This window comes from Thyridium curvatum (assembly GCF_004353045.1).
Source record: "Thyridium curvatum strain D216 chromosome Unknown NODE_37_length_373104_cov_81.786046, whole genome shotgun sequence".
NCBI lineage: Eukaryota > Fungi > Ascomycota > Sordariomycetes > Thyridiales > Thyridiaceae > Thyridium > Thyridium curvatum.
The window spans coordinates 128,884-151,551 of record NW_022156792.1 but is presented as its reverse complement, the minus strand read 5'-3'; the positions used below and the strand labels follow the sequence as shown (position 1 = coordinate 151,551).

The 22,668-nt window shown below is 53.8% G+C and overlaps 8 protein-coding genes across 8 annotated transcripts; 5 read left to right on the top strand and 3 right to left on the bottom strand.

Annotated features, from left to right (window-relative positions):
- Window positions 1-549: 549 nt before the first annotated feature.
- On the top strand, window positions 550-2,286 carry E0L32_006485 (uncharacterized protein; the record flags this gene model as incomplete). The annotated part of the gene is made up of 5 exons (XM_031141122.1): window positions 550-1,006; window positions 1,063-1,256; window positions 1,317-1,640; window positions 1,712-1,895; window positions 1,955-2,286. 5 exons carry the CDS (start codon window positions 550-552, stop codon window positions 2,284-2,286), a joined length of 1,491 nt encoding a protein of 496 aa, XP_030994770.1.
- Window positions 2,287-2,955: 669 nt separating this feature from the next.
- Window positions 2,956-3,833, top strand: E0L32_006484 (uncharacterized protein; the record flags this gene model as incomplete). The annotated part of the gene is made up of 2 exons (XM_031141121.1): window positions 2,956-3,422; window positions 3,479-3,833. 2 exons carry the CDS (start codon window positions 2,956-2,958, stop codon window positions 3,831-3,833), a joined length of 822 nt encoding a protein of 273 aa, XP_030994769.1.
- A 277-nt stretch (window positions 3,834-4,110) lies between these two features.
- Window positions 4,111-4,781, bottom strand: E0L32_006483 (uncharacterized protein; the record flags this gene model as incomplete). The annotated part of the gene is made up of 3 exons (XM_031141120.1): window positions 4,111-4,132; window positions 4,197-4,299; window positions 4,370-4,781. 3 exons carry the CDS (start codon window positions 4,779-4,781, stop codon window positions 4,111-4,113), a joined length of 537 nt encoding a protein of 178 aa, XP_030994768.1.
- Window positions 4,782-7,838: 3,057 nt separating this feature from the next.
- On the top strand, window positions 7,839-8,640 carry E0L32_006482 (uncharacterized protein; the record flags this gene model as incomplete). Its single annotated transcript, XM_031141119.1, has 3 exons — window positions 7,839-7,868; window positions 8,141-8,204; window positions 8,282-8,640. 3 exons carry the CDS (start codon window positions 7,839-7,841, stop codon window positions 8,638-8,640), a joined length of 453 nt encoding a protein of 150 aa, XP_030994767.1.
- A 642-nt stretch (window positions 8,641-9,282) lies between these two features.
- E0L32_006481 (uncharacterized protein) lies at window positions 9,283-10,083 on the bottom strand (the record flags this gene model as incomplete). The annotated part of the gene is made up of 2 exons (XM_031141118.1): window positions 9,283-9,453; window positions 9,532-10,083. The coding sequence occupies 2 exons, from the start codon at window positions 10,081-10,083 to the stop codon at window positions 9,283-9,285; spliced, it is 723 nt and encodes a 240-aa protein (XP_030994766.1).
- Window positions 10,084-10,960: 877 nt separating this feature from the next.
- E0L32_006480 (uncharacterized protein) lies at window positions 10,961-14,509 on the bottom strand (the record flags this gene model as incomplete). Its single annotated transcript, XM_031141117.1, has 2 exons — window positions 10,961-11,039; window positions 11,100-14,509. The coding sequence occupies 2 exons, from the start codon at window positions 14,507-14,509 to the stop codon at window positions 10,961-10,963; spliced, it is 3,489 nt and encodes a 1,162-aa protein (XP_030994765.1).
- Window positions 14,510-14,967: 458 nt separating this feature from the next.
- On the top strand, window positions 14,968-16,101 carry E0L32_006479 (uncharacterized protein; the record flags this gene model as incomplete). Its single annotated transcript, XM_031141116.1, has 1 exon — window positions 14,968-16,101. The coding sequence occupies one exon, from the start codon at window positions 14,968-14,970 to the stop codon at window positions 16,099-16,101; it is 1,134 nt and encodes a 377-aa protein (XP_030994764.1).
- A 4,329-nt stretch (window positions 16,102-20,430) lies between these two features.
- E0L32_006478 (uncharacterized protein) lies at window positions 20,431-22,012 on the top strand (the record flags this gene model as incomplete). The annotated part of the gene is made up of 2 exons (XM_031141115.1): window positions 20,431-21,007; window positions 21,078-22,012. 2 exons carry the CDS (start codon window positions 20,431-20,433, stop codon window positions 22,010-22,012), a joined length of 1,512 nt encoding a protein of 503 aa, XP_030994763.1.
- Window positions 22,013-22,668: the final 656 nt, after the last annotated feature.

The window sequence follows — 22,668 nt, the reverse complement described above, 5'->3', positions numbered from 1 at the left end:
ATCGTCGGGGTTCGGGCTGAAATATCCCGTGCTTGCGTGCTTGCGTGCTTGCAGGATGCTTTCTTGAGTTTCTGTGCAATCAGTTCTTGTTTGCACCAAAAGGAGTTCAAGCAAGGTGACAGTGACCCGGCCTTTGCTTCCTATCCTCAGGTCACCACTGGGGATTAGAAGCTTTCTTGGCATCCTAAAGCGGATCAGAATGTGACCGGAACGATGTCCGAGTTGTGGGCTGGCCTCAGCCAGTCTGCCAGTACACCACAACACAGCCAAGATCGGCGGTGGAGAGAATGCCGATGCAACCAGCCGTGACACTCGACACGGGCGCATATCCGACGGGATATTTATGAGGAAATCCTAATCTCCATGCGGCACCAGATGGATACCGAGAAGACGGGATAGAGGAGGCGGGGAAGCTTATTTAACTGGGATACCACCCCTCCCCCAATCATGTTTTGCTCTGGTCAATATCACCGCCATCTACACACTGCCTAGGTTGATTTCGCCACCCCAGGTACCCGACTTGACAGCTCACAATCGTCCAGTGACGGCATGGACAAAATCGAGAAGACCGGGGCTGATCGGCCTCCCAGCCCTCTGGCTGGTGAGAAACAGAAAGGTTTCGTCCAGCAGTTCGAGGCTCAAGATGAGGCCTGGCGCAAGGATCGCGAGACCAAGCTGGTGCGCAAGATTGACATGCACTTGATCCCCATGCTTGTCCTCATGTATCTGCTCAACTTTCTCGACCGTTCCAACCTTGCCCAGGCCCGTCAGGGGACACTAGAGGCCGACCTGAAAATGACTGGCACGGACTTCAACCTTGCCACGTCCATCCTCTTCGTCGGCTACCTCTTGATGCAGCTCCCGTCAAACATGCTCATCACACGTATCCGCCCATCCCTGTACCTCAGCGGCGCGATGACTCTGTGGGGAGTGGTGTCTACATGCAACGCCGGGGTTCGCAACTTTACTGGCTTGGTCCTTGTCCGGTTCTTCCTGGGCTTTGTTGGTAAAGGCACTACATCCAACTTGGTCGGACATTCATTACTGACGTTCGATCTCCAGAGGCGCCATTTTTCCCCGGTGCGATCTTTTTGATGAGCTCCTGGTACACCAGGGCCGAGCTTACACGAAGAATCTCCTGGTTCTATTCTGGAAATGCTCTGGCGAACATGTTCGGGGGCTTGTTAGGTGCCGCCATCCTTGGCAGCCTGGAGGGCAGTAGAGGCATTGCTGGCTGGAGGTGGCTGTTTATCATTGTGGGTTGTGATGTCACGCTATAAGACGCACTCAGTACGCTGATAGTTGTGAGCTTGCAGGAAGGCACCATCACCATCGCCCTCGCGATCCTGTCTGGATTCATCCTGCCCGACTACCCCCATACAACGCGCTGGTTGACCGAAGAGGAACGAGCTTTCGCTGCCTGGCGTCTCCTTTCCGATATCAACGAGGCCGATGAGCGCCACTCGCAGTCCATCTGGGAGGGTGTCAAACAGGCGTTCAAGGATTATCGCATCTACCTCTTCCTGCCACTGCAACACATCAGCTTGCTCAGTCAGACGTTCCAATACTTCTTCCCCAGTATTGTGGGGACTCTGGGTTATGGCCGCATCGAGACGCTTTGGCTCACTGCTCCTGTCTGGGTATGTCCACATTGATGTGGTGATGTCGACATATGTCGGTTCAACAGGCTGATGTCTCTTTCCCTATCTAGTTTGCCACATTCCTCGTGTCCGTCCTTGTGACCTGGACGTCTGCCAAGACCAAAGACCGGTCAATCCACATCATCTGCCTCATGTTAGTTGCACTTGTTGGTAATGCTATTGCGACCGCCACGCTGAACATCGGGGCACGGTTCTTCGCCATGTTTCTGATGCCCATGGGTGCCGTGTCAGCTTGTATGTCGCCCCTGATACCTGTTCTTTGCTTTCTTCACTAACGAGTCTCGTCTGGAAAGATCAAATCATCGTCTCCTGGGTTGCAAATTCCTTTCCGCGGCCACTCGTCAAGCGGTCTGCAGTAATCGCCATTACCAACATGATCGGCAACTGCGCCAACATCTACGGCTCTTACATGTACGCGGCTAGCGATGCTCCTCGGTACATACCAGGCGGCAGCGCAAACACGGTCGTCTGCTTCATTGTAGTTGTTCTAGCCTTGGTGGTACGGATGGTTCACATTCATGAAAACAAGAAACTCGAGCGTGCTGAGGCGCAAGATGACGCGACTACGCCTGCAGAGGGCAGCAACATTGGCAGGAGAGCCTTTGGTTTCAGATATGTTTACTAAAGCCGTTCGTTCGCCTTCAATACACTTCTGGGTGGTTTGTTCTCAGAAAGTGTATAGATGACAAGGGGAGGAGCAAGCACCTTGGGGCTTCCCGAAAGGGTGCACTGGCATGGCCCGATGGATCTCACTTTTGGCTACTATTAGAACAGTATATTCCACATTTGGGAAGGCATCTAATAGACTGAAAACAGAAAATGCAACAAGGCTCGTAAACTTCACGAATTGAAAACGGATCGCAATGTTCATCACTCGTATCTCTCTTCTCGCCCATGTATGAAGGTGTGACTGAGTTCTCAACATTCAGGCTATTTTTATCACACGGCTTTTCGAATAGTTGAGAGAAACCAAACATTCCACTTAATTGCGCGCTATACAACCTGAAACAGAAGTGATCGCTTCGGCCCCCCGCGAAGACTTGGGCTGAGTCGAAGAATAGCGTATCATTGTCGGATTTACCCTTGTGTCAGCCAATCCATTACCATGCATGTCAGCAATTCGGCCTGTCCTATCAGCGGCGGGTAACAGTATTGCAATCTGGGGCCATAAGACTTTGTCGATGAGAAGGCTGGGTATAAAAAGTCTGGCACGGTCGTTGGACAGAAGACGAGATTCACGCAGAAACTCAACAACAACAAGTTCCTCAGAACCATTTTGGCCTTGATATTCAAGATGCATGCTCGATCAGTTCTTTCACTAGGCCTCACGGCCTTGCTTTCTATCTCGTCCGTCTCAGCCAAAGTCTTGGCTTCCTACGATGCATCAACCGGCGAATCTGTCAAGGATGCGCTCAAGATGCAGAATCTCGGCGGCTACAACGACCAACCCTGGCCCAAGGGTCAGGGACAGAATGCGTCTGCATTCTTCACCACTGACAAGGATCCCCAGGGCCGTCCCGCGGCACACGTCCACAAGGATCCGCACTTTGCCAGATCCGAGTACCACGTCCTCAACCGCCAGATCGAGCAGGACAAGACCTACTATATCGGCTACAAGGTTCAATGGCAGAATGTCGACTACCAGACCATTGTGTTCCAGTGGAAGTCGTACGAGATGGACCAAGCCCCAGACTATCATGACACTATTCCCATTGGGATGGTGTTTCGCAAGGATGCGGATGGTAACGGCAATCACACCATGTAAGTCCCAGCTTTGTCTGCCCCGAGCTATGCTCCAAGAGGCTAAAACCTTACAGCACGGTTGGCTGTCAGCCTGACCCTCGCAGTGGCGGCGGCAAGATCGTTTGGAGGAAGAAGCTCGATATGGGCAACATTTACACCTTTGGTCTTGTGATCAACACCACTCCGGACATGGAGAAAGGGTTTCTGCAACTGTATTTCAATGGTCAACGGGTGACTATGGTCGATCCTGAGACCAACAAGCACACCCAGACCATGAAGGGCAACTTCTTTCCTGTTCCGGGCATTGCTAACCCCAAGATTGGGCTCTATGGCGGCAAAAACTTTCTGGCAGATGACTCCTACGTATACAATTTCGTCGTCGGGACTGAGCTGAAGGATATTGCGGGTGTTGTCGGGATCAAGCAATAAGTCTGAAATGCAAATTCTATCCAGGCAGTCAAGTGGAAATGATTCATTCACGTCTCAGACAGATAGACACACAATCGTGTTGAAGTCATATTTACACAAATACACGTCATAGAAGTGAACGAATCCAAGAGGGAATGTATCGTGAAAAGAACAGTGATTATCGTAAATGAGCATGATTGCTCATATCACTGCATTTTCTATTTATCCGATCTAACCCCATCATGTCATAGCATCATTGTCGAATTGCGTAAACCTGTCTCGAAGCATAGAGTTCCGCTTAATAAGGTCGTTGTCCAACGCTACAATGAATATTAGTCTACTGCAAGGGGATAAGGTCACCAAGCAAATGCAAGTTTTACTCACATGTTACCAGCCGGGCTGTATCTAGCGACGACATAGACCGCACCGTTGGCACCCTTAGCAGAAGCAATACCGACCTTAGTAGTACCCTTCCAGACACATTGAGCTACGCGAACATGATGTTAGTCTACATAACTCAAGGAAAACAATTGTCGCGGGTTCTGGAGAGCGCATACTGTAATGTCCATAGGCCTCAAAATTGCCCTGGGGAATGACTTCGTTGTGATAGTTGGGCTTCTCGGCGATCCATGCCTTGGAGGCGTCCAGCAGGGGCTGAGGATAGGTACCACCGCGCTCGTAGAAGAGGTTCTCGCCACCAACACCAGAGTGTTTGAACTGGCCGGTCGAGGCCAGGGTGTTGGCGTAGGACTGGGCAGCCGAGGCCAGAGATGCATCCCACTGCAGCGCGGGCACACGCCTGCTGCTCCGGGCCGAGTTGTGCACGTTCAGCGCCATCTGCTGGTCAGACGTCAGGGCCCGGGCCTCGAGGACGTTGGCCTGATCGGCAGACACAGCAGGAGCGGCGCTGGTGATCTCCGTGAGAAGGAGAAGGGCGGTGGTGAAGACGGTGCTGATCTTGAAGTACATGTTGACTGATTTCTGGGTTGTTGTGGCTGTCGTGTAACGGGCCAAGTGGAGCTCGCAAGATGGATCAGAGGGCGATCAGGATGATCTACAAGGAGAGAGTACGAGATATATTGAGCTGTAAGGACTGTTGGTTGGGATGATGAAGATCTGCTCTCTTCAACCCTGCTCTCGGAACGACTGGAATGCAGAGCTTTATAGATCCCGGACAACAAGGCAGCTGTGTCGACTGCGACTGGAGGGAAAAGTTGCTGGCGTCATCCTCTCAGACACTCCCCGCCTGCCGCCACTCTGGCCGCTGCGGTGATCCTGCTTGGCCATTTTCTTTGATACATCCTAAGGCGGCTCTAGGCATGGTTGGTGGACTTTTTCTCTGGGGCTTGGCCACGAGTGAGACTGTGCAGCCTGCAATTGGTCCATATTAAGGGGTGTTCTCTCAACAAGGGCATTGTTTCATGTGGCTGGCTCACCTTTCACAACATGACTCAGGGCCGCAAACCCCACCAATTCCGGGAGCCCAGAGCCCCGGCGCGTGCGGGACGTTGCTCAAAGAGCTCTGCCGAGAGCCCAGAAAACTCCGGAGTAACGTCAAGCGGCAATGGCCCGAGTCAGGCAGGAATGCGCCTCTTTCGTAAGGGATGCGGGAGGCTGCCAGTAGCACAAGGAGGGAAGGGGACGCAAGCGCGGCTTGGAGGACTGCCGGGTAAGGGTCTGAACTGAATGTTCCGGGAACTGCCACCTGGGCTTCCGCCTCGTTGGGTTGGGACGTCACTGGGCGCTGATCGCTGTCAGATCTCGCCCATCTCGTGAACCTTAAATGTGATCGGTAGCATCATGCAATGTCTCACCCAGGCCTGCTCTGCCTTCTGTCGACGTTGATCAGGAACAGAGCCCCAGCAAGATTCGCGGCTAACTCAGAGCTGTCATGCCCAAACCAGCCTAGCGCAGACCCTTCAGCGCTTGATCGGAGATGGCCAAGATCCAGGAGCCGGGGTATGAAATCATCACCATCGCCAGAAGCTGAGGGTGGCGGCAGATGAGGTGGAGATTCGTCGCCCACACTGCTGGCTGCCAGGAGTAGCAGCGCTGTGAGTGTGAGCGCTGTGTAACGTCGAATGGCAACCTTTCCTCCGCGTACTAGCCCGTGATCTCGACAGCCATCCGCCCCGACTGACATCTGTGGCGTCCGATATGTCAGATCTCGACTAACTAGACAGCCCCAGAATGATCAACACCCATCTCCCCTGTCAAGCCCTGTTACACGGGAGCATACTTTTTCCAGCACATGCCATGGTATATTACCAGGGCTGGGCTGTCGGGTTCGTAGCGTGTCAGATCCAGGTAAGTCGAGGTCTCGGCTTTTCAAACCTCGTTCGGCAATGATCAGTTAGGTAGTTCCCCCGGCCCTTGCTAGGGACAAAAGCAGTCCGAGACACTACGCGGGTCTGATTCATGGCAGTCAACCGGAGTGGTGGACAAGCTGACGGGCGACGAGGCGAGAGCAATCGGTCACGTTTTCCTGCATGTATCAGACATACTGCAATATGTCGAGTTTAGACAAATAACACCCACTCAACACTGAACCGCTTCCCCAGGCCGCACATAATCTCTCTTCTCCTTCCCCGGCAACTGTGTAACCTGTCGTCAAAATTAACCCTTGGGCCTCGATCTCCTTGAAAGCGGCGTACAAGGCGGGATGGGGTTCCTCAAGCTGCTCAGACGGCCGGCTCTCACCTTCTGCTGCCCAGCGAGTCAGTATTAGTCGGCCACCATCACGGCAGTTCGCTGCCTGGCCCTAGCGATGCTGTCGTTCAGGATGGTGATGATGATGGTCACAGGTTACATCATTCTCTCCCCTACTACACTTGAGCAAAGTGCAGAGAATAGCACTAGAAATAATATGCCTTCGCTATGGGTGATAGGAGAAAATACCATGACGCAGTGATTTCATGGCGCAGAACTGTACTAATTGGATCTTCATTTGATGGGTCCTGAATGATGACCAGTCTTGGTCCTGAGCATAGTCCATCGGCTATGTCTGAGGCAGAGAAGGATACGGGGCTGGCGACAACACACGGCAGACCGCGACCCGCGTCATTCCAGGCAGACTAAGACGGGCTTTGACTAACCCAGGATGACCATGCGTTCATGTCTCAGAAATCATGTGGCGTGGTGGCTGGAATGTTGGAATGGAGTAGGTCAGTGAACAGACAAAAATTGATCATCATGGCAAAAAGCAAAAAGAACGTACAACACCAGGCATTCGCTGGTCGTCACCGACCCAACTACTACTCCGGCGATTGGCAGCTTATCTATGGGAGAGCGGACGGGATCCCGAGTTCTCTACCATCTATGGTCGTACGTGGAAGATGTTGGCTAGTGTTTGCACTATATTCTCCAAGTCGCCTGCATTTGCTTGGGCAATTTCGGGAAGAACCCGGCACCACACAAAACCAGGTGGGTCATCCACGAGACTCAATCCAAATATTGCTCCTTCACTACTTACATATGGAGCTGTGCAAGAGTAAGATGACATATAAACACACTTCTGTGATGCCATAGGTAGTTGACAGAGCCAGGTTGTATGCTTCACGGGTGGTGGTCGTTATGTTGGCTGTCTTCTCCATTCGTCCAAACACCAAGTTTGAGCAGCCACCATGATAGGCTCACTCCAGATTCAGAAGAAGAGTCAACTATACCTATTCATACATAACGACTCCTCATAAGTTCTTGTTTGGCCATTCTCAGGACCAAAGGAGTGAGGGCAGTTGGCTGCAGCTGCTTCGCTGTGTATGAGCTTGTGGTTAGAAATGCGGGTCCTGAGCAAATCAAAACGCGGACGGCGTGCTTATCGGGGGAGGGTAGCCAACCCTAATCTTCCAGTGGGGCCCGCTTTTTGTTTGAGGAACCTTACTGCCAGCCGTAAAATTTCCCCACCACCTGGGAAAAACGCTTGCAGACCTCGATCATTGACCCGGCCGACTCTCCCTGAACCCACGAACGAACGACAAATTCCTTCCACTCCCCATTCTCGATCATCACTCCTCGACAACCGCAAATATGGGTGGCGTTACCGTTCGCGACGTTGATGTAGGTGCACAGAACTCCCCGTCTTGAGCGACAAGAACATCCCTCAGCGCCCGCACAACCTGGAAATACTCTCCTCCCACCACGATTGGCAGCCAGCCTGGCATACTCTTCGACCGAGCATGGCCTGACCGGTCCTTCAATTGCGGACGATGGAATCAAGAGAAGGATACATGGGGAATAAAGAGAGATATGAATAGGAGCAGGCGCGAGGGAGTCGCAAGACTTCTGACGACGGAATCATGCTAATTTGTGGTGTCTTTCCCCCATTGTAGGCGCAGAAGTTCATCAACGCATATGCTGCTTTCCTGAAGCGCCAGGGCAAGCTGCCCATTCCCGGTAAGCACTCCTGCATCCTAACTGACAACGCCGCCTGCGTACTCGAACCCATACTGACATGGTCTTTCTCCCCATAGGCTGGGTTGACACCGTCAAGACCGGCGCCGCCAAGGAGATGCCCCCCCAGGACATCGACTGGTATTACGTCCGCGCCGCCTCGGTCGCCCGCCACGTCTACCTCCGCAAGACTGTTGGTGTCGGCCGGCTACGAAAGGTCCACGGCACCGCCAAGAACCGTGGTGTCGCTCCCTCGCACCACGTTGATGCTAGCGGCAGCGTCGACCGCAAGATCATGCAGTCCCTCGAGAAGATCGGTATCCTGGAGCAGGATGAGGAGAAGGGTGGCCGCCGCATCACCCAGGCCGGTCAGCGTGATCTGGACCGTATTGCCCAGACCACCGCTGAGGCCGAGGAGGAGGACGAGGATGACGAGTAAATCATGCGCTTTGGGAAGGGCTTCTAGAATTTTCTGGCATCATGGGTTCACAATGGCGTACCAAAATGGAATACCTATTTGCATGATGACATGAGCAAATATTATGTCTTCAAACACGTTCAAATACTGTGCCATCTCGTCTGCTCACCATGTGATGTTCCTTGTACCTGGGAGCCTTGACGGCAACTGCGATCTTATCTGCAGGCTGGAGATTCTTTGCACGAAAACATGGTGGTCTCTGTTCTTGTACTTGCGGCTTTGAACTCAAGGGGTCCTGTTGGACGTTATTTGACATTGTCTATTTCCTCCAGCTACTATGTTGTCCGATGCCTTGGCATCATCGACAGAAGAAAACACGTCATAATGGCTCTTCTACACATGCCAATGTTTTGTGAGAGCTTCAGGTGAGCCTAGATGGAAAATGGACGTCACAAGCATGGCGATGACCGAGTTGTCGACGGACTGGACTGTCATGCTCTTGTAAGCTTGTACAATAATACTCAAATACACATTTAGTCGGCGATGCTGTCAACTTGCACTTTGTGTGAATGTACATGTGTAATACTCTTACTCATATAACTTGAGCTGCTTTTCTTCTTCATTGGAACCCATATCATTCCGGCAACAAGTTCCATCTTGCAATCAGCTCAGGTGGGCGTTGACGAATTGGAGTGCCTGGCGCCCGTACTTGTTGCCATACTGCTGGTGAGCGTTGGCGTCGTTGCCGTTGCAGCAGTATGGATCCGGCGAGTCGCAGTAGGACTGGATGTTGCTTGCGTACGGGCACTTGAAGCCGGACGGCCGCGGAGCAAACTATGGGTGATCAGCAAATCTGTCTTTTATCTCCCGAACGCACCCCCTCCCTGACCAATCCAATAAAGAAACACTTACCCCTGAGGCCTGGCACGTCCCGACATTGTACGACAGACCCGGGATGTGCCTCGGGTCGCCCATGAAGATGGCCGCCTTGACCATCTTCTGCGCCGCTGCGCTGATAGGGATCGACGTGTCCGTCAGCCCCTCGTTGGAGTCGCCGCCGCCGCAGTAGGCGTTGTCCATGATCTGCCCGCCCTGCGAGTAGCCCACCAGCACGAGCTGCGTGCTCGGGCACCGCTGGTTGAAGCTGTTGACGGCCTGCGCGACGGCGCGCGTGCCCTGCACCACCGAGTTGGCGTAGCTGACGCCGCCGCACTGGCTCTGCCCGCCGCAGGCCGGGTAGTTGATGGCCTCGGACGTGGCGCCCGGGTGTGCCTGCACGATGAGGTTGACGACGGTCTGCGAGGTGCCGTAGCCCGCCGGCGCCGTGGTCTCGCGGGCGCCGAAGACGTGGATCGGCGGGCAGTTGCCGGATTGGCGGTCCTCGAGGACGGCCGGTGGGGCCGGCGTGGCGAGGGCGGCGCCGGAGCCGAGGAGGAGGAGGGCTGCGCTTGTCTTGGAGAGCATGGCGAGCTAGATGTTGAGTGAGAATTATTCCACGATGGAGAGAGAGTGGTAGCCGAAGGTTCAAGTGCTGACGAAACTCTTGAGTCTGCCAATGGCTGTTGTTCTTCCGGGACCAAGCATACCACCAACCCTTTATACTCGACCCCGACGGAGACTTGTCTCCCGCAACTTCGTCATCCCAGATTTCAGGGATGGACGGACCATGGCCATTCTTGGCAAAGCGCTGGAAAACTCTCACCCATCGAACCGGGGACCAGGTGACATCCATTCTCCCGAACTGCATGGGCTTGTTTTACCCAGGTAAAGTGCTCGAGGCGTCTCAGCAATCTAATCGATGGTTGGAGACCTACATACGGTCTCGATACGAGCGCCCCTTGCTGCCCTGCCGGTTGAAACAGCTCTGTGCAGATTGGGCTAGTAGTTTCCAACATGGATACAACCCTGCATATACATTCCATGTCTCATGAACCCCGGGCAGCGGGCCTCACGACATAGTAGGCCACATACAACGCGGAAGCGGTCTGCATCTCCACTCTGATCGATCCGCGATGCTTACCGTCTGGGGTAGATTGTGGGGAAACTGCATGATTGATTACCGGACTCGACTGCATGGTTCCTGTACAGGACTGGCTGACGATGGTGGCTGGCGGTGCGGAGCATGTGCTCGCGGCAAAATAGAGCCACGAGGTCGGTCTATTTATGCTAAATTACCAGTCAAGCTTCCCTTGGTGCTAACTGCGTTCAGTCAATAGACATGTTGATCTCCCATGTCTAGAATTTACTATCATATGTCATAACACGGCCAGATATTGCCGCTTCTGGTACCTTGCCGACGCGAAGGGCGAGCACCACTCCAACATAGTGCTAAAACCTGTCCTTAGCTGAGCAGTTCTTTGATGTCCTCGATTCGCTGAAGTTTCTTCTCCTCATCATTCATCATGCCTAGCGAAGTCGCACTGTGCACAGATGAGCATTAGCATGTCTTCGTCGGACCGATGGACTTGCATTACACGTACATGAACTTCTTCCTCTCCTGAATGCGGAGCATCCTCTCCTCCACACTCTCCTTGACGATGAACCGGTACACCTTGACCTCGTGCTCCTGGCCCATGCGGTGAATACGATCGATGGCCTGCGCTTCGATAGCGAAGCTCCACCAGGGGTCCATCATGTACACCCTTTGCGCAGACGTAAGGTTGAGGCCCACACCTCCGGCTCGCAAGCTGATCAGAAGGACCATGAACTTTCTGGACTCTCGGAACTCGTTCAGGACCGCGACGCGCGCCTTCTGGGCCATCGATCCGTCCAGCCGAAGAAAAGATACCCCAGCACGCGTGAGGGCCGGTTCAATGAGTGACATGAAGGATGTAAACTGGCTGAAAATGACAGACTTCATCTTCGGGTGCTCTCTGCGCAGGACACGCAAATGGCTGATTAATGAGGCGATTTTGGCCGAGGAGTGGTTGACACCAACGCGTTGGAGGCTGATCTTGGGCATAGACTGGCCGGAGTTGTCGTCAAGGTCGTCGTCCTGGCGAACAACCTCGAACAAGTCGCGCTGATTGATTGGCTCTCGACAGTTGAAGCAGCGTGGAATCTCGTTGCGATCCGTCTGGTGTTTGATGTAGTCCAAGATGCATTTCTTGCAAGCAGAATGCCAACAACCCGTGACAGTCTGCTCGATCATAGGTTCCTCCGAACAGATGGGGCACTCGTTCTCTGCCTCATCTCTAATTTGACCTAGGACATGTGCCCCAAATGCGTTCGAGTCTGCCTCATCATCCGTGGCTGCTGTGAAGCGCTCGATCAGGGACTGGAGGTCCATATCATCAGCCAGTCCTGCTGCTGCATCAGCTGCTGCGCCCGCCTCTTCCTCCTCAGCTACAATGTCTTGATTCCGGACAAGGACGGGGTGACAGCATGATTGCCGAAGACGGAGGATCTGAGCAAAGATGCTAGTATAGGCCTTCATGACGGTACCGGCCTCGACATTGGCGAAAAACGCCTTTTTCGCCCTGTTGTAGATGTGGTCGTAGACGTCACGCTCGACCTGCGAGAGCTCGACATCCACAATCTCGACCTGTTTTGGGGGTAGAGCAACCAGCGGTTTGCCGTCCGGCGTCTTCATGTCCTTGGTTCTCCTCATAACCAAGGGCTCGAGCACGGTCTGTACCACATCCAGAGCTCGCATGAAGTCTTTTGACTCAAAAGGAACTGTGATGAACGTTTTCCAGAACGAAAAGTTGTTCCACGGCTCCACTCTCAGGAAGCGGATCAAGCTGAAGAGATCCTCGAGCTTGTTGACGATGGGAGTTCCAGTCAACACCCAGCGATGTTCTGCCATCAGCTCATAGCAAGCCTTGGCTGTTTTCGACTGGCGATTCTTGATGTTGTGACCCTCATCGAGAATGATTCGGAAGAAGTTGAGGGAGAACAGTCCGGTGTGAAAGCTGCGGTCACCCTTTCTTGCCGCGATCTGGGTGAATTCGGACAGGACCACGCCATAGCTGGTAATGATGATGTCGGGGGCAGACGCTGCATTGTGCTCGGAACAGAGTCCACGAAGATCGCCGATCTTGTCGTTTCCATAGTATATCATGGACTTGATGCTTCCCTCCTCGGAAGCGTTCTCAGCCTCACTCTGCCACTGTGCTAGAAGAGACATGGGAGCTACTACCAAAGTAGTGCAAGGCGCCGAAACCGTGCCCGTCAGATTTGCTGGTAAGCGTGGCAAGTCATTGATACTCATGACAGCAGAGCTCGACCGACGAGCCTCGATGGCAACATCAGATCTGTGTGAATGGATCAAGCTCAGCATTTGAATGGTCTTGCCGAGACCCATCTCATCAGCCAATATGCCACCCAGACAATGCTGCTCCTGAGCAGGGAATTCGAGAGACAGATCGCCGGAGTAAGGGTTAACATAAAAATTGGCTTGGTCGACTACCTGCGGCACCTCCTTGTCGTCAACATCCTTGGTCGGCCAGGTGTATTCCTCCCACAGCGGGTGCATGGAGTTTTCTCTGGCCTCATTCTTCTGGTCCTTCTCCTTGGACATCATCCAGTGAAGAGCCTGCTTCTGGTAGGGTCGAAGATTCATGGCGAAGGTGTCGGGAGGTTCAGCCTCGGGCGTACTGAAGTCAAAGTTCTGTGCCTTCTTGTACAGCGCGTCCAGCTGATCTTGCTCGAGCTCTTCACCGTCTTCTGCCTCATCAGAAGGCGGTGACGAGCCGGAATTATCGCGGCTCGCGGGTTTATTTGTTTCCATCTCCTTTTCGGTCGATTCAGCGGCATTCAGGAGGTCCTGTCGTGAGTGCTTCGAGGCGGCAGCGTTGACTCTTGTGGGCATCAGATTGATCTCCTGGAAGAGTCGAACCAAAGCTATTTGCCGTAGACGGAGGTCTCGCTCCTCGGTTGTCTCCTTTTCCTCGAATATGCCAGTGTCTCTGTTATCGTTATTGGGCAACTGAAAGCCGCGACTGAAGAAGGCTGACTTGAGCAGCGAGCATCTGAGCTGGAGAAAGACTGTGTCATTGGTTCGCAGTCTCTCTGGGGCGTAGACCACAGACCCCTCGAACTTGCAGATTTTCTGATCCATCAGAGCTGACACCCAGTTTGCTGTGTCCTTTGCGAGACGACCAATTTCCAATCCGCTGCTGTTTGTGAAGCGTACGATGACATCTACCCGCTTTGAAACGACAGGGCTGACACGAGGAGACGCGTTCAGGACACCCTTTGCCTTGCCCTTCAAGGGGGCAGGCTTGGGTGGCTGTATCTTCTGCCGCTCTATCTTGACTTTTTCTCCGTGCTGCAGAAGATTGGCCCCGCTCCTCGTTGCCCACCCCTCAACGCCAAAAGCACCAATATAGCGGGAATCCGGCATAGGCTGGCGAAAGATCCGTGTCGGAGAAGGCTCTCTGGCTGGTCTATGACCACCGCTGCTTGCCCGATTCGAGGGTGAGGCACGCCCTATCGGCAGGCTTTTCTTCTTGAGCGTTTTCCACGTCCCGTCGAAATACATATTCACTGCCCGCTCGATATTGTTTCCGCAGTTGTCTCGGATAATATCGAGGACGTCTGGCTTGACGCTGTCTCCAACGAAAGCTTCAAAGGTATCTTTATCGAATGCGAGGGGCGCATCTTCGGCGGCAGTACTTGATCCTTGTTCGACAAGAGACTCATTGTGAGAGGCAATTTCGTTGTTGATAGAGGGAGAAAATCTGGAGGCGACCATATTCGATGTGTTTCCTTCCGTCAATTCTGGCGGCATCTCAACCTCTTCGTCCCGATCGGCAAAGTACCTCTGCGCGTCGCGGCTCAAGACGGGGGATGATGAGAGACCTGTGGAGTCATGGTCGGGCTTTTCTGCCTCAATAAAGAATCTTCTCTTCTTGTTTGGCGGCTCTCCATTGTCAAGCAACTCCATGGCTCTCGGAAACACTGGCTGAGATGCTGTAATATGCAACGCTGCTGTTGCTCTATTGAAACCGTGAAATTTAGGAGACGCGAAGCAACTAAAGATCAGACGCGAAATGGGGGGCGCGGTCAGCTGATCGCGTAAAGTGAAGTTGTGGCTCAGTGGTCCTCAGTGGCCATTCAGTGGACCTCTGTTACTGAGCATGTCGATCTTGGAGCGCACTGGTCCACTAAAACATGCTGTCGTCATGGTTTGGCAATGCCAACAATGGATGACTGCGGCTCAAATTTTTTGCAGGTCTTCATCCCAGGTGTGAATTGGAGATTGCCCCTCGACCACTGCCATTGTACGTTGGGGATTGGGGTTTCATTCTTGCAGTCAGAGGGAAGTTTTGTCATTCTTTGTCTCGTTTAAGATGATTTCTCTACTCCTATAAAAACGCTTGAGCAATACTTTGGAAACTGGCGATGCATCGCGTGCAGCGCCTCTTTCATGGCGTCGGTCGACCTCTCGTCTCCTCAAAGGTCGCAACCGCTGCCGGGCGCCAGCACCACCAGCGCAGGCGAGGGATTGTGACAGAAGCCGACGTGGAGTCAGCGCGCAAGTACTGCGTCAACCAGTTGCGGCATGGCGACTACGACTCCTACCTCTTGCGGCAGTTCGTCCCGCGCTCCTCCCAAGACTGCTACAATGCCCTACGAACTCTCAACCTCGAACTCGCGCGCCTACCCGAGACCGTGTCCAACCCGACGATAGGCCGCCTGCGCATGCAGTTTTGGCGCGATTCAGTCAGTGCCGTGTTTGCGGGCTCGCCACCGCGTGAACCCATCTGCATCTTGCTGCACGAGGCACTCCGCAAACTCGCAGTGCGGCCCGGCGGTCGTGGCAGCTCCAAGTCGATCAAGTTCTGGTTGACGCGCTTCATCAACACGCGCGAGCAATACATGGATAACAGGCCGTTTGCGTCGCTTGCCGCTCTGGAGGAATACGCAGAGAATACCTATTCCACGCTGATGTATATGACGCTGGCGTCGATGCCGCTGCGCTCCGTCCACACAGATCATCTAGCTAGCCATATAGGAAAGGCGTGCGGCATCGTTGCAGTCCTGCGAGGGATTCCGGTCTTGTCAGCACCGGCGCCGCCTATCCAATCACCCGCTGGTTCTAGCACCGGCAGAAGCCAAGCTTTACTCTTGCCTCTGGATGTAATGGCAGAGACAGGAGTCCGGGAGGAGGACGTCTTTAGGCACGGGCCAGATGCCGAAGGGCTTCAGGATGCAGTCTTTAATGTGGCAACTAGGGCAAACGACCACATCATCACAGCGCAAGAGATGCTCAAGAATCTAAAAGCCGGTGCGAGCCCTGGCCATGATTTCGAGCACGAAGGCGAGGAGGAACATGTGTATCCTGCCAAAGATTTTGGCGGAGGAGATAGCACAGAGGCAGACCTGCGCCGCGGATTTGGCATGTTGCTCGAGGCTGTACCAGCCAGGGACTTCTTGTCACGGCTCGAGGCCGCCAACTTTGACCCTTTCAGGGTCAAGGCCAGCTGGAAGCTCCCGTGGAGCCTATGGCGGTCTTTGAAGACGCAGCAAATATAATCCGATCACTTGGCCACTTTGCCCTGTCCGACTGTAAGCGTTGTACATGTCTCTGGAGACTTGACGGCATAGCAAAGGACGTATTCGTGGATCGTGGATGGAGTTGCGGTGAGCCCCATAAGCTGTTGTTGTGGTTCTGTCGTGTTCATCATGATCACATCCGCCATGTGGATCGCCTGTTCTCAGAGCCCAGGAAGCAGTCCAATATAGGCAAGTGGATGGAGACGAGGAGCCTCATGTGATGGGAAGAAAAGACGCTTAGCGCAACGACCATTCGATTCGGCAATTGCCTAGACTACCCGAGCTTAATTTCTCTTCTCAGCTGTCATTGGGACGCTTCCCGTGAAGAACTGGAAAGCCGACGCTGTTCTGAGACGGAAACTCGTCGGCATGCTGCAAAGGTCGGCCAATAGTTACCTAATACCGACCAGGATGTCGCGTCTGGCCTCTTCTAGAGGCTGTAGGAAGAGCCGCAAGCCCCGCTAAGATGCGAGGGAGAGACAAGACGACTCCTCTCACAATTTCGAGATGTGTACTCCGTATGTGAGTGGGTGCATTTCTTCTTCTACGTCGAGCCAGGGAATAATCATTCCTTGCCGGTGGCTTCCTGCGGGAGACAGGGGTATGGTAGTGACACTGAAGCCAAGGAATGTAGCAGATGTTACCGGTACCTGACGATCGAATGAGGATGGTTGTGTGGACGAATGGCTGGCGCTGGATCGAATCCATGCCCCGCACGACAGCAACAGTGTGCCTCATGACCCTCGAGAGCCCGATGATCGGAGGTGTGGTGTAAGAGCTTTGTGTCATCAAGCTCAACATGCGCTATCCTTGCTTGGCTGCTTGTAATGAATTTGGTGATGAGGCCGGTCTTGAGCATCAATGATCGCGCCATTTCCCCTCGCAACCCCATATCTACCTCCATCATCTTCCTGCGGGGAGTGAGAGCTTGTGATAGATACCTCCACCTTGATCTAGCGGAAGAGGGTCACTCAGAGTCATAGTCAATGATGAAGAAGACATTTGGAAACCCAGTAAAGTAGCAAGGTTTGGGCCAAATTAAGGAGTGCTTAATGTAGGTACGAAACAGCCACAACTCTACAAAAATAGCAGCAAAACCCAATCATACGCGCCATCAAAGCTTGCTATTAACTGCCTACCGGTCCCTGAGAAAGGGCTCACGGCAGAGTCTGTCAGTTGACAAAACTGACCCTGCATCGGTGTAAGTCATCGGGCGCTTGCGGATGTACGGAGTACGTGCTCCACCAGACATCAACGAACCGCAGCATCGCAACGAGCAAGTCGAAACGGGGGTTGTGTGTCAAATACAATACTCACACCGCCCCAGTGGCCCACGGCCATCGACAGGGCCTCCAAGGTCGAATGTCACGATCGTAGGCATGAACGAGCAAATCGATCGGCAAACGCATGGCTGGGCGCACGCACAGTCGGTCCAGGTACCTGCCTACTGACTTGTACATTCGAGCGATCCTTCCAAGGAAAATAGGACGAGCCACACGAGAAAACTTCAATGCCGCAGATGGGTCCTTGGTATCCACAGATGGAGCCTGGTTGTGTCTAATGGGATTCAAGATCTGGGACAGGTGGGAGAGAGATGCTCCACTGCCTTGCGGTCTGAGCACTGGCTTGGAAACCTTAACAAAGAAGAAGAAAAAAAGATTTTCCCCTTTCCCGAGTCCTTAACCTGGATGGGCTCCACTTGCCGACGCAACTGGGTGCACACCCGCCCACCAATCCGGGCGTGCGCTGGCTACGTGCCGCCGACGGTTTAGGCAATAGCCCCCCACTGCGAAAAATCGGATCTCCAGCCCAGCAGGGTCAGCTACCTAAGAATGCAACCCGTGCGAACACTGGCTCGAGTGTGCAGGAATTGATGACTCAAGTTCAAGGACGGACGGGGGAAAAAGAACACAAGCGCCCAGGCCGATGAGCAAAGAAACCTGCTCGGGCGGCCGCCCCGTTTTCGGACATCCAGCACGTTGGATCTCGGAACCAGGTGAAGTGGAAATTTGCTCGCTGCAAGTCCGCTTCGTTTCGACTCCGTAAGGAACGGAGTAGGAGAATGCTGCCGTAGTGTACATGTGTACTCCGTGCGTACTCTGATGGAGAAGACGTGACAAAGTAACTCTTTTCTTCGCACAAGCATTCTCTTCGGTGAATGATCTCATCCTTACCCACCTAGAGCAAGCTTCAGTTACTGATCCTACCTCTCGTATTCTATTTTGATCGATGTTGCTAGGCATCGTTCAATGCTTGATGGTTTGGCGTGAATTAGCCTTGGAAAAGGAAAAGAAGAGCCTGTAAGTTTGGGTACTTGGGTACCTGCCGGAGTCCGAACCGGACTCCGCGTGTAGCCGCCGGCTTACACCAGAACATCCACTTTCACGATCCTGCACGCACGACATTGTAGATGTGGATGCGCTCATCCATGGCAATCAAAGAGGTTTCCAGGGGGGAGCTGCGCATCTAAACTCTGGATCATAGCGTGTTTGCGCGGCGTGATGTGTGCCCAGGGTACGCATCACGGCTGCGGGCGTCTGCTGTTTGGTGCGGGAAAGCTTGCAGAAGCCAAACTTCATGATTCTAGCCAGGGCACATCATACCATCCACACTGAATATCGTCCCAGAAATATAAGGTACCTACGCACCGCTCCCTCCCCATGGCATTTGAGCTTGCCTTGCTGTCCAAATGCTGTACTTGCAAACCCGCATTCCGTGCTACGGTGCTACGGCCTCGTACCGGCCACGCCCTCCATCCAGACAGATCTGTTGGATCTGGTCCCCTATTTCCCCCTCTCCCTTCTCACCGTAGATCCAGGGGACCTTCTAACACAGCTGTCACAGCCTCCGCAAACAGCGGCTAGCCTTCGAAAGTGCTAAGATCTCCCCCTTGTAGCTTTTAGAGGTACGCGCGGTACGTTACCTACTTGACTAGTGCTAAAGGCGCCACTGAAAATTTTCCATGACATGTTTGTTCCCTTACTTAGGTACTCCGTAGACCTCCCGGAAGTACCTACTCGATGGAGGATCTACCCAAGACACTTGCACGCCGCCATCCGCCATGGGGTGGATGCTTCTAGAGCAGCCTTCTCCCTGGTTGCGGGTTTGTTTCGAGGGAAATGCATGCATGTGCGTTCTAGTAGAATTTGCGCCAAGGGAAGAGGGTCAAGAGCCAGCCAGTAAGTAGAGCGCGATGTACCATGCCACCTCCAGGGCTTGGGCCGGTGACGAGCTTGACGAGCTTGGTACTTGGTAAGGCGTGGAGGGCGAGAATGCCCATGAATGATGCGGTGGATCCATCATCGATCCCAAGTACCGCACCGACTCAGGCTATGGGAATCCCATGACACATAATTACACTGCGGTGGACGCCGACCAAGGCGAGACCGCATCACACCAAAAAAGAGCGAAACGTACAAATAAACGTCGGCCCCGCTATCGCAGATGCGTCGGGCTCCTTTGGATCCTGGATAAGATCACTTTTGTTGTTGTTGAGAAAGAAGCGACACTGAACGAATCTTGTTTACACGATTGATCGATCTACCGTGATTCACTCGAACGTCTCGAAGCATTTTCCCCAGCTACCCTACGCTACTCCGCGAACCCAAGCCGTTTAGCGCTTCTCGTTGCTTTCGGACTGCTCTCTGCACATCCGGCCGTCCTTTTTTTTTTTCAGCGGCGATTCAGCGGCCACTTACATCCGACCGTGATCGGCGACCTCCGAACCACAACCCAAGCTTTTCACGACGGCGATTTCAACAAACGGGAATCGCACATATACTAGCCCAGGGATAATTGCTCCCAGCACTCTTGTCCCAAGGCCAGACAGACATCACCATCATCTCTCAGGCAGGAGGAGGGAGGAAGAAGAGCTCCCGCAGCAACCCTGGCAACCAGACGAACTCTCGGACCCCGCCTACTACCTACTGCACCAAGCCTAGAGCGACTTGGCTGACTGACTCCGTCATCGCTTGCATTTTGATCAGCCGACCATCTGCATTCTGCATTTCCGGTCCCCAGTTGGCAAGGAGTGCAGCAACACTGCGCTAATCGCATCTTGCCTTGCCCCGGATTCTGTTTTCTCGGGCTGCAGGTGCCCGGTAAAACAGCCCTAGCTTTCCATTAGCTTGCAGGGCCGATCAAATCACATCACCTGCTCACGCAACTGCGAGCTTGGCTTTTTTGGCGAACCCCGCCCTGCTCGCGTCATCTGCTCGTCCAAACCCACCCCTCCCAGCTCCCAGTCAGGCACAGCGCAGCGCTTCTTGGAGAGAGGTGGTCCCACGCCGCCGCACACAGTCTGAAGATATGCCACACAAGGTGACAAGCTTCCTGGAAGCCTCTCTCAACTCGCTCGAAAACCAGGTCCTCCAGCTCAAGAAGGAGAGACGTCCATCCCCTCATCCCACCGGCAAAAAGACACGGAGCTCCGAGCGCATGTTCTCGTATGCGTTTCAGATGCCCGACGACGCCCAAGAGGGCCGTCACTCGACCTCGTCCATGTCCGCGCGCAAGTCGCCCAAGTCGTCCATACACTCGGACAAGGATGAGCACCACCACCACCGCCTGTCTTTCCCGGGCCTGCACCTCGGCCGCTCCAGCAAGGAGGCGCACCACAACCCCAGCGTCGCGCTCGAGTGCAAGATTGAGTCGCCGCCGCTCTTGATGCACGGCGATGCCCAGAGCAGCACCGGCGCTCTTCTCTCTGGCCAATTCTTCCTCAACGTCAAGCAGGACGACTTCCAGATGGAGTCCTTCACTGCGACGCTCCGCATCCACGTCGTGCAGAAGCGCCCCTTCCTTGCCCACTGCCACAACTGCAGCCACCAGTACACTGATGTCCACAAGTGGACGTTTCTTCAGACGCCACTCAACCTTGCCAAGGGTATGTTATCTGTGATTTTTTTCTTGTCGGCCCTGATGTCCCAGACGCCAATGACTAATCGGCCATGCAGGCTCCCACCAATTTCCCTTCACGGTTCTCCTCGAGGGCCACCTGCCCGCCACCATGGACGGTCCGCTCTCGTCCATCTCATATGAGCTCAAGGCCGAGGCCAACCCCATGCCTGGCTATGGTGTCCCCGTCAAGTTCGAGAAGGTGCTGGAGGTGAAGCGTGCCCTCCCGCCGTCCGAAGTTCCACACCACTCCATTCGCGTCTTTCCGCCGACCAACATCAAGGCCAGCGTGCACTTTCCCCAGGTCATCCACCCCATTGGCACCAACACGCTGTCTCTACGCATGGACGGCATCGCCAGGGTCAACAACAAGGCCGAGACGGTCGAGTATTGGAAGCTCAAGAAGCTCACCTGGCGCCTGGAGGAGACAGTCAAGACGGTCGCGCCTGCTTGCGAGAAGCATGCTCCCAAGGAGCCTCCCAAGGAAGACGACTCGGCGGAGCAGGAGCCTGCCAAGAAGGGTGTCACGCGCACCGATACTCGGGTCATCGGCGAGAAGACCATGTTTAGCGGATGGAAAAGCAATTATGCCGGTGCCGACGACTCCAACGTCGAGCTCGAGTTTGAGTACATGCTCAACCGGCACGCCAAGCACACCTGCGACCTCAAGTCGCGGGACGGCACTGAGGTGACGCACCAGCTCATGGTGGAGATGGTGGTTTCGCAGGAGTGGGCACCGATTGGCAAGCCGGCTCTCGTCACCCAGACCGGCGTCGGCCGCATCCTGCGCATGCACTTTGCAACGACGCTCACAGAGCGCGGCGGCATCGGCATCTCGTGGGATAACGAGGCACCGCCCATCTACCAGGACGTCCCCCCCAGCCCTCCCGCTTACAAGGGCGACGATCTCCCTGAATACCCGTTCTGTGAACTCGACAACATGGAAGCGCTGGACGCTCCTATGAGCCCGACAGTGACACCAAGGCAATTGTAAGGAAGGGATCCCCAGCTATGCAACCATTATACATCATACCTCGCACACAATTGGGACCATGCCACGACTTGTTCTTTTTGGCTTGAAATTATCGCATTATACCCGTCTCTGATGCCACGTCCAAATAGTGGCGCAGGGAGATTCGACTCTGAGATTCTATATTTGTTTTCTATCATCCAGCGCATTCTTGAGAGAGAAAAAGTTGCCAAAAGCATGGTCATGACACTTGAAAAAGGGCGTTGAAGCGAGAATTTGGAAAAGTTGAGCGATGATTATGGGAAAAAGGAGCCAAGCAGTGGCCTAGAAAGGGCTCACTGCCCCACGATTATGAGTACTTGTCAGTCATATTTACTATAGAGAAACATTCATATATAATCATAATTCGCATCTCGACTACATGATTCTCGTCCTCATTATTGTCACCGAGTCGATGCAGGTAACAACATCTCCAGTCGCTGAATTGCCACAGACTATGGCTTTGGAATGAGAACATGGTGCAGCGGAGAAACCGTGACAGGTCTTCGAAACCGCTTTGATCAAATCTAGAAGATTGATAAGACATCATTCTGGGTCCTCTGTTGTTTAGGTCTTTTGAGTACCGGCCTCGATATCCGTCCGAGAAAAGGTAGGCACAGACGCGGAGTTCGTTCAGTCTG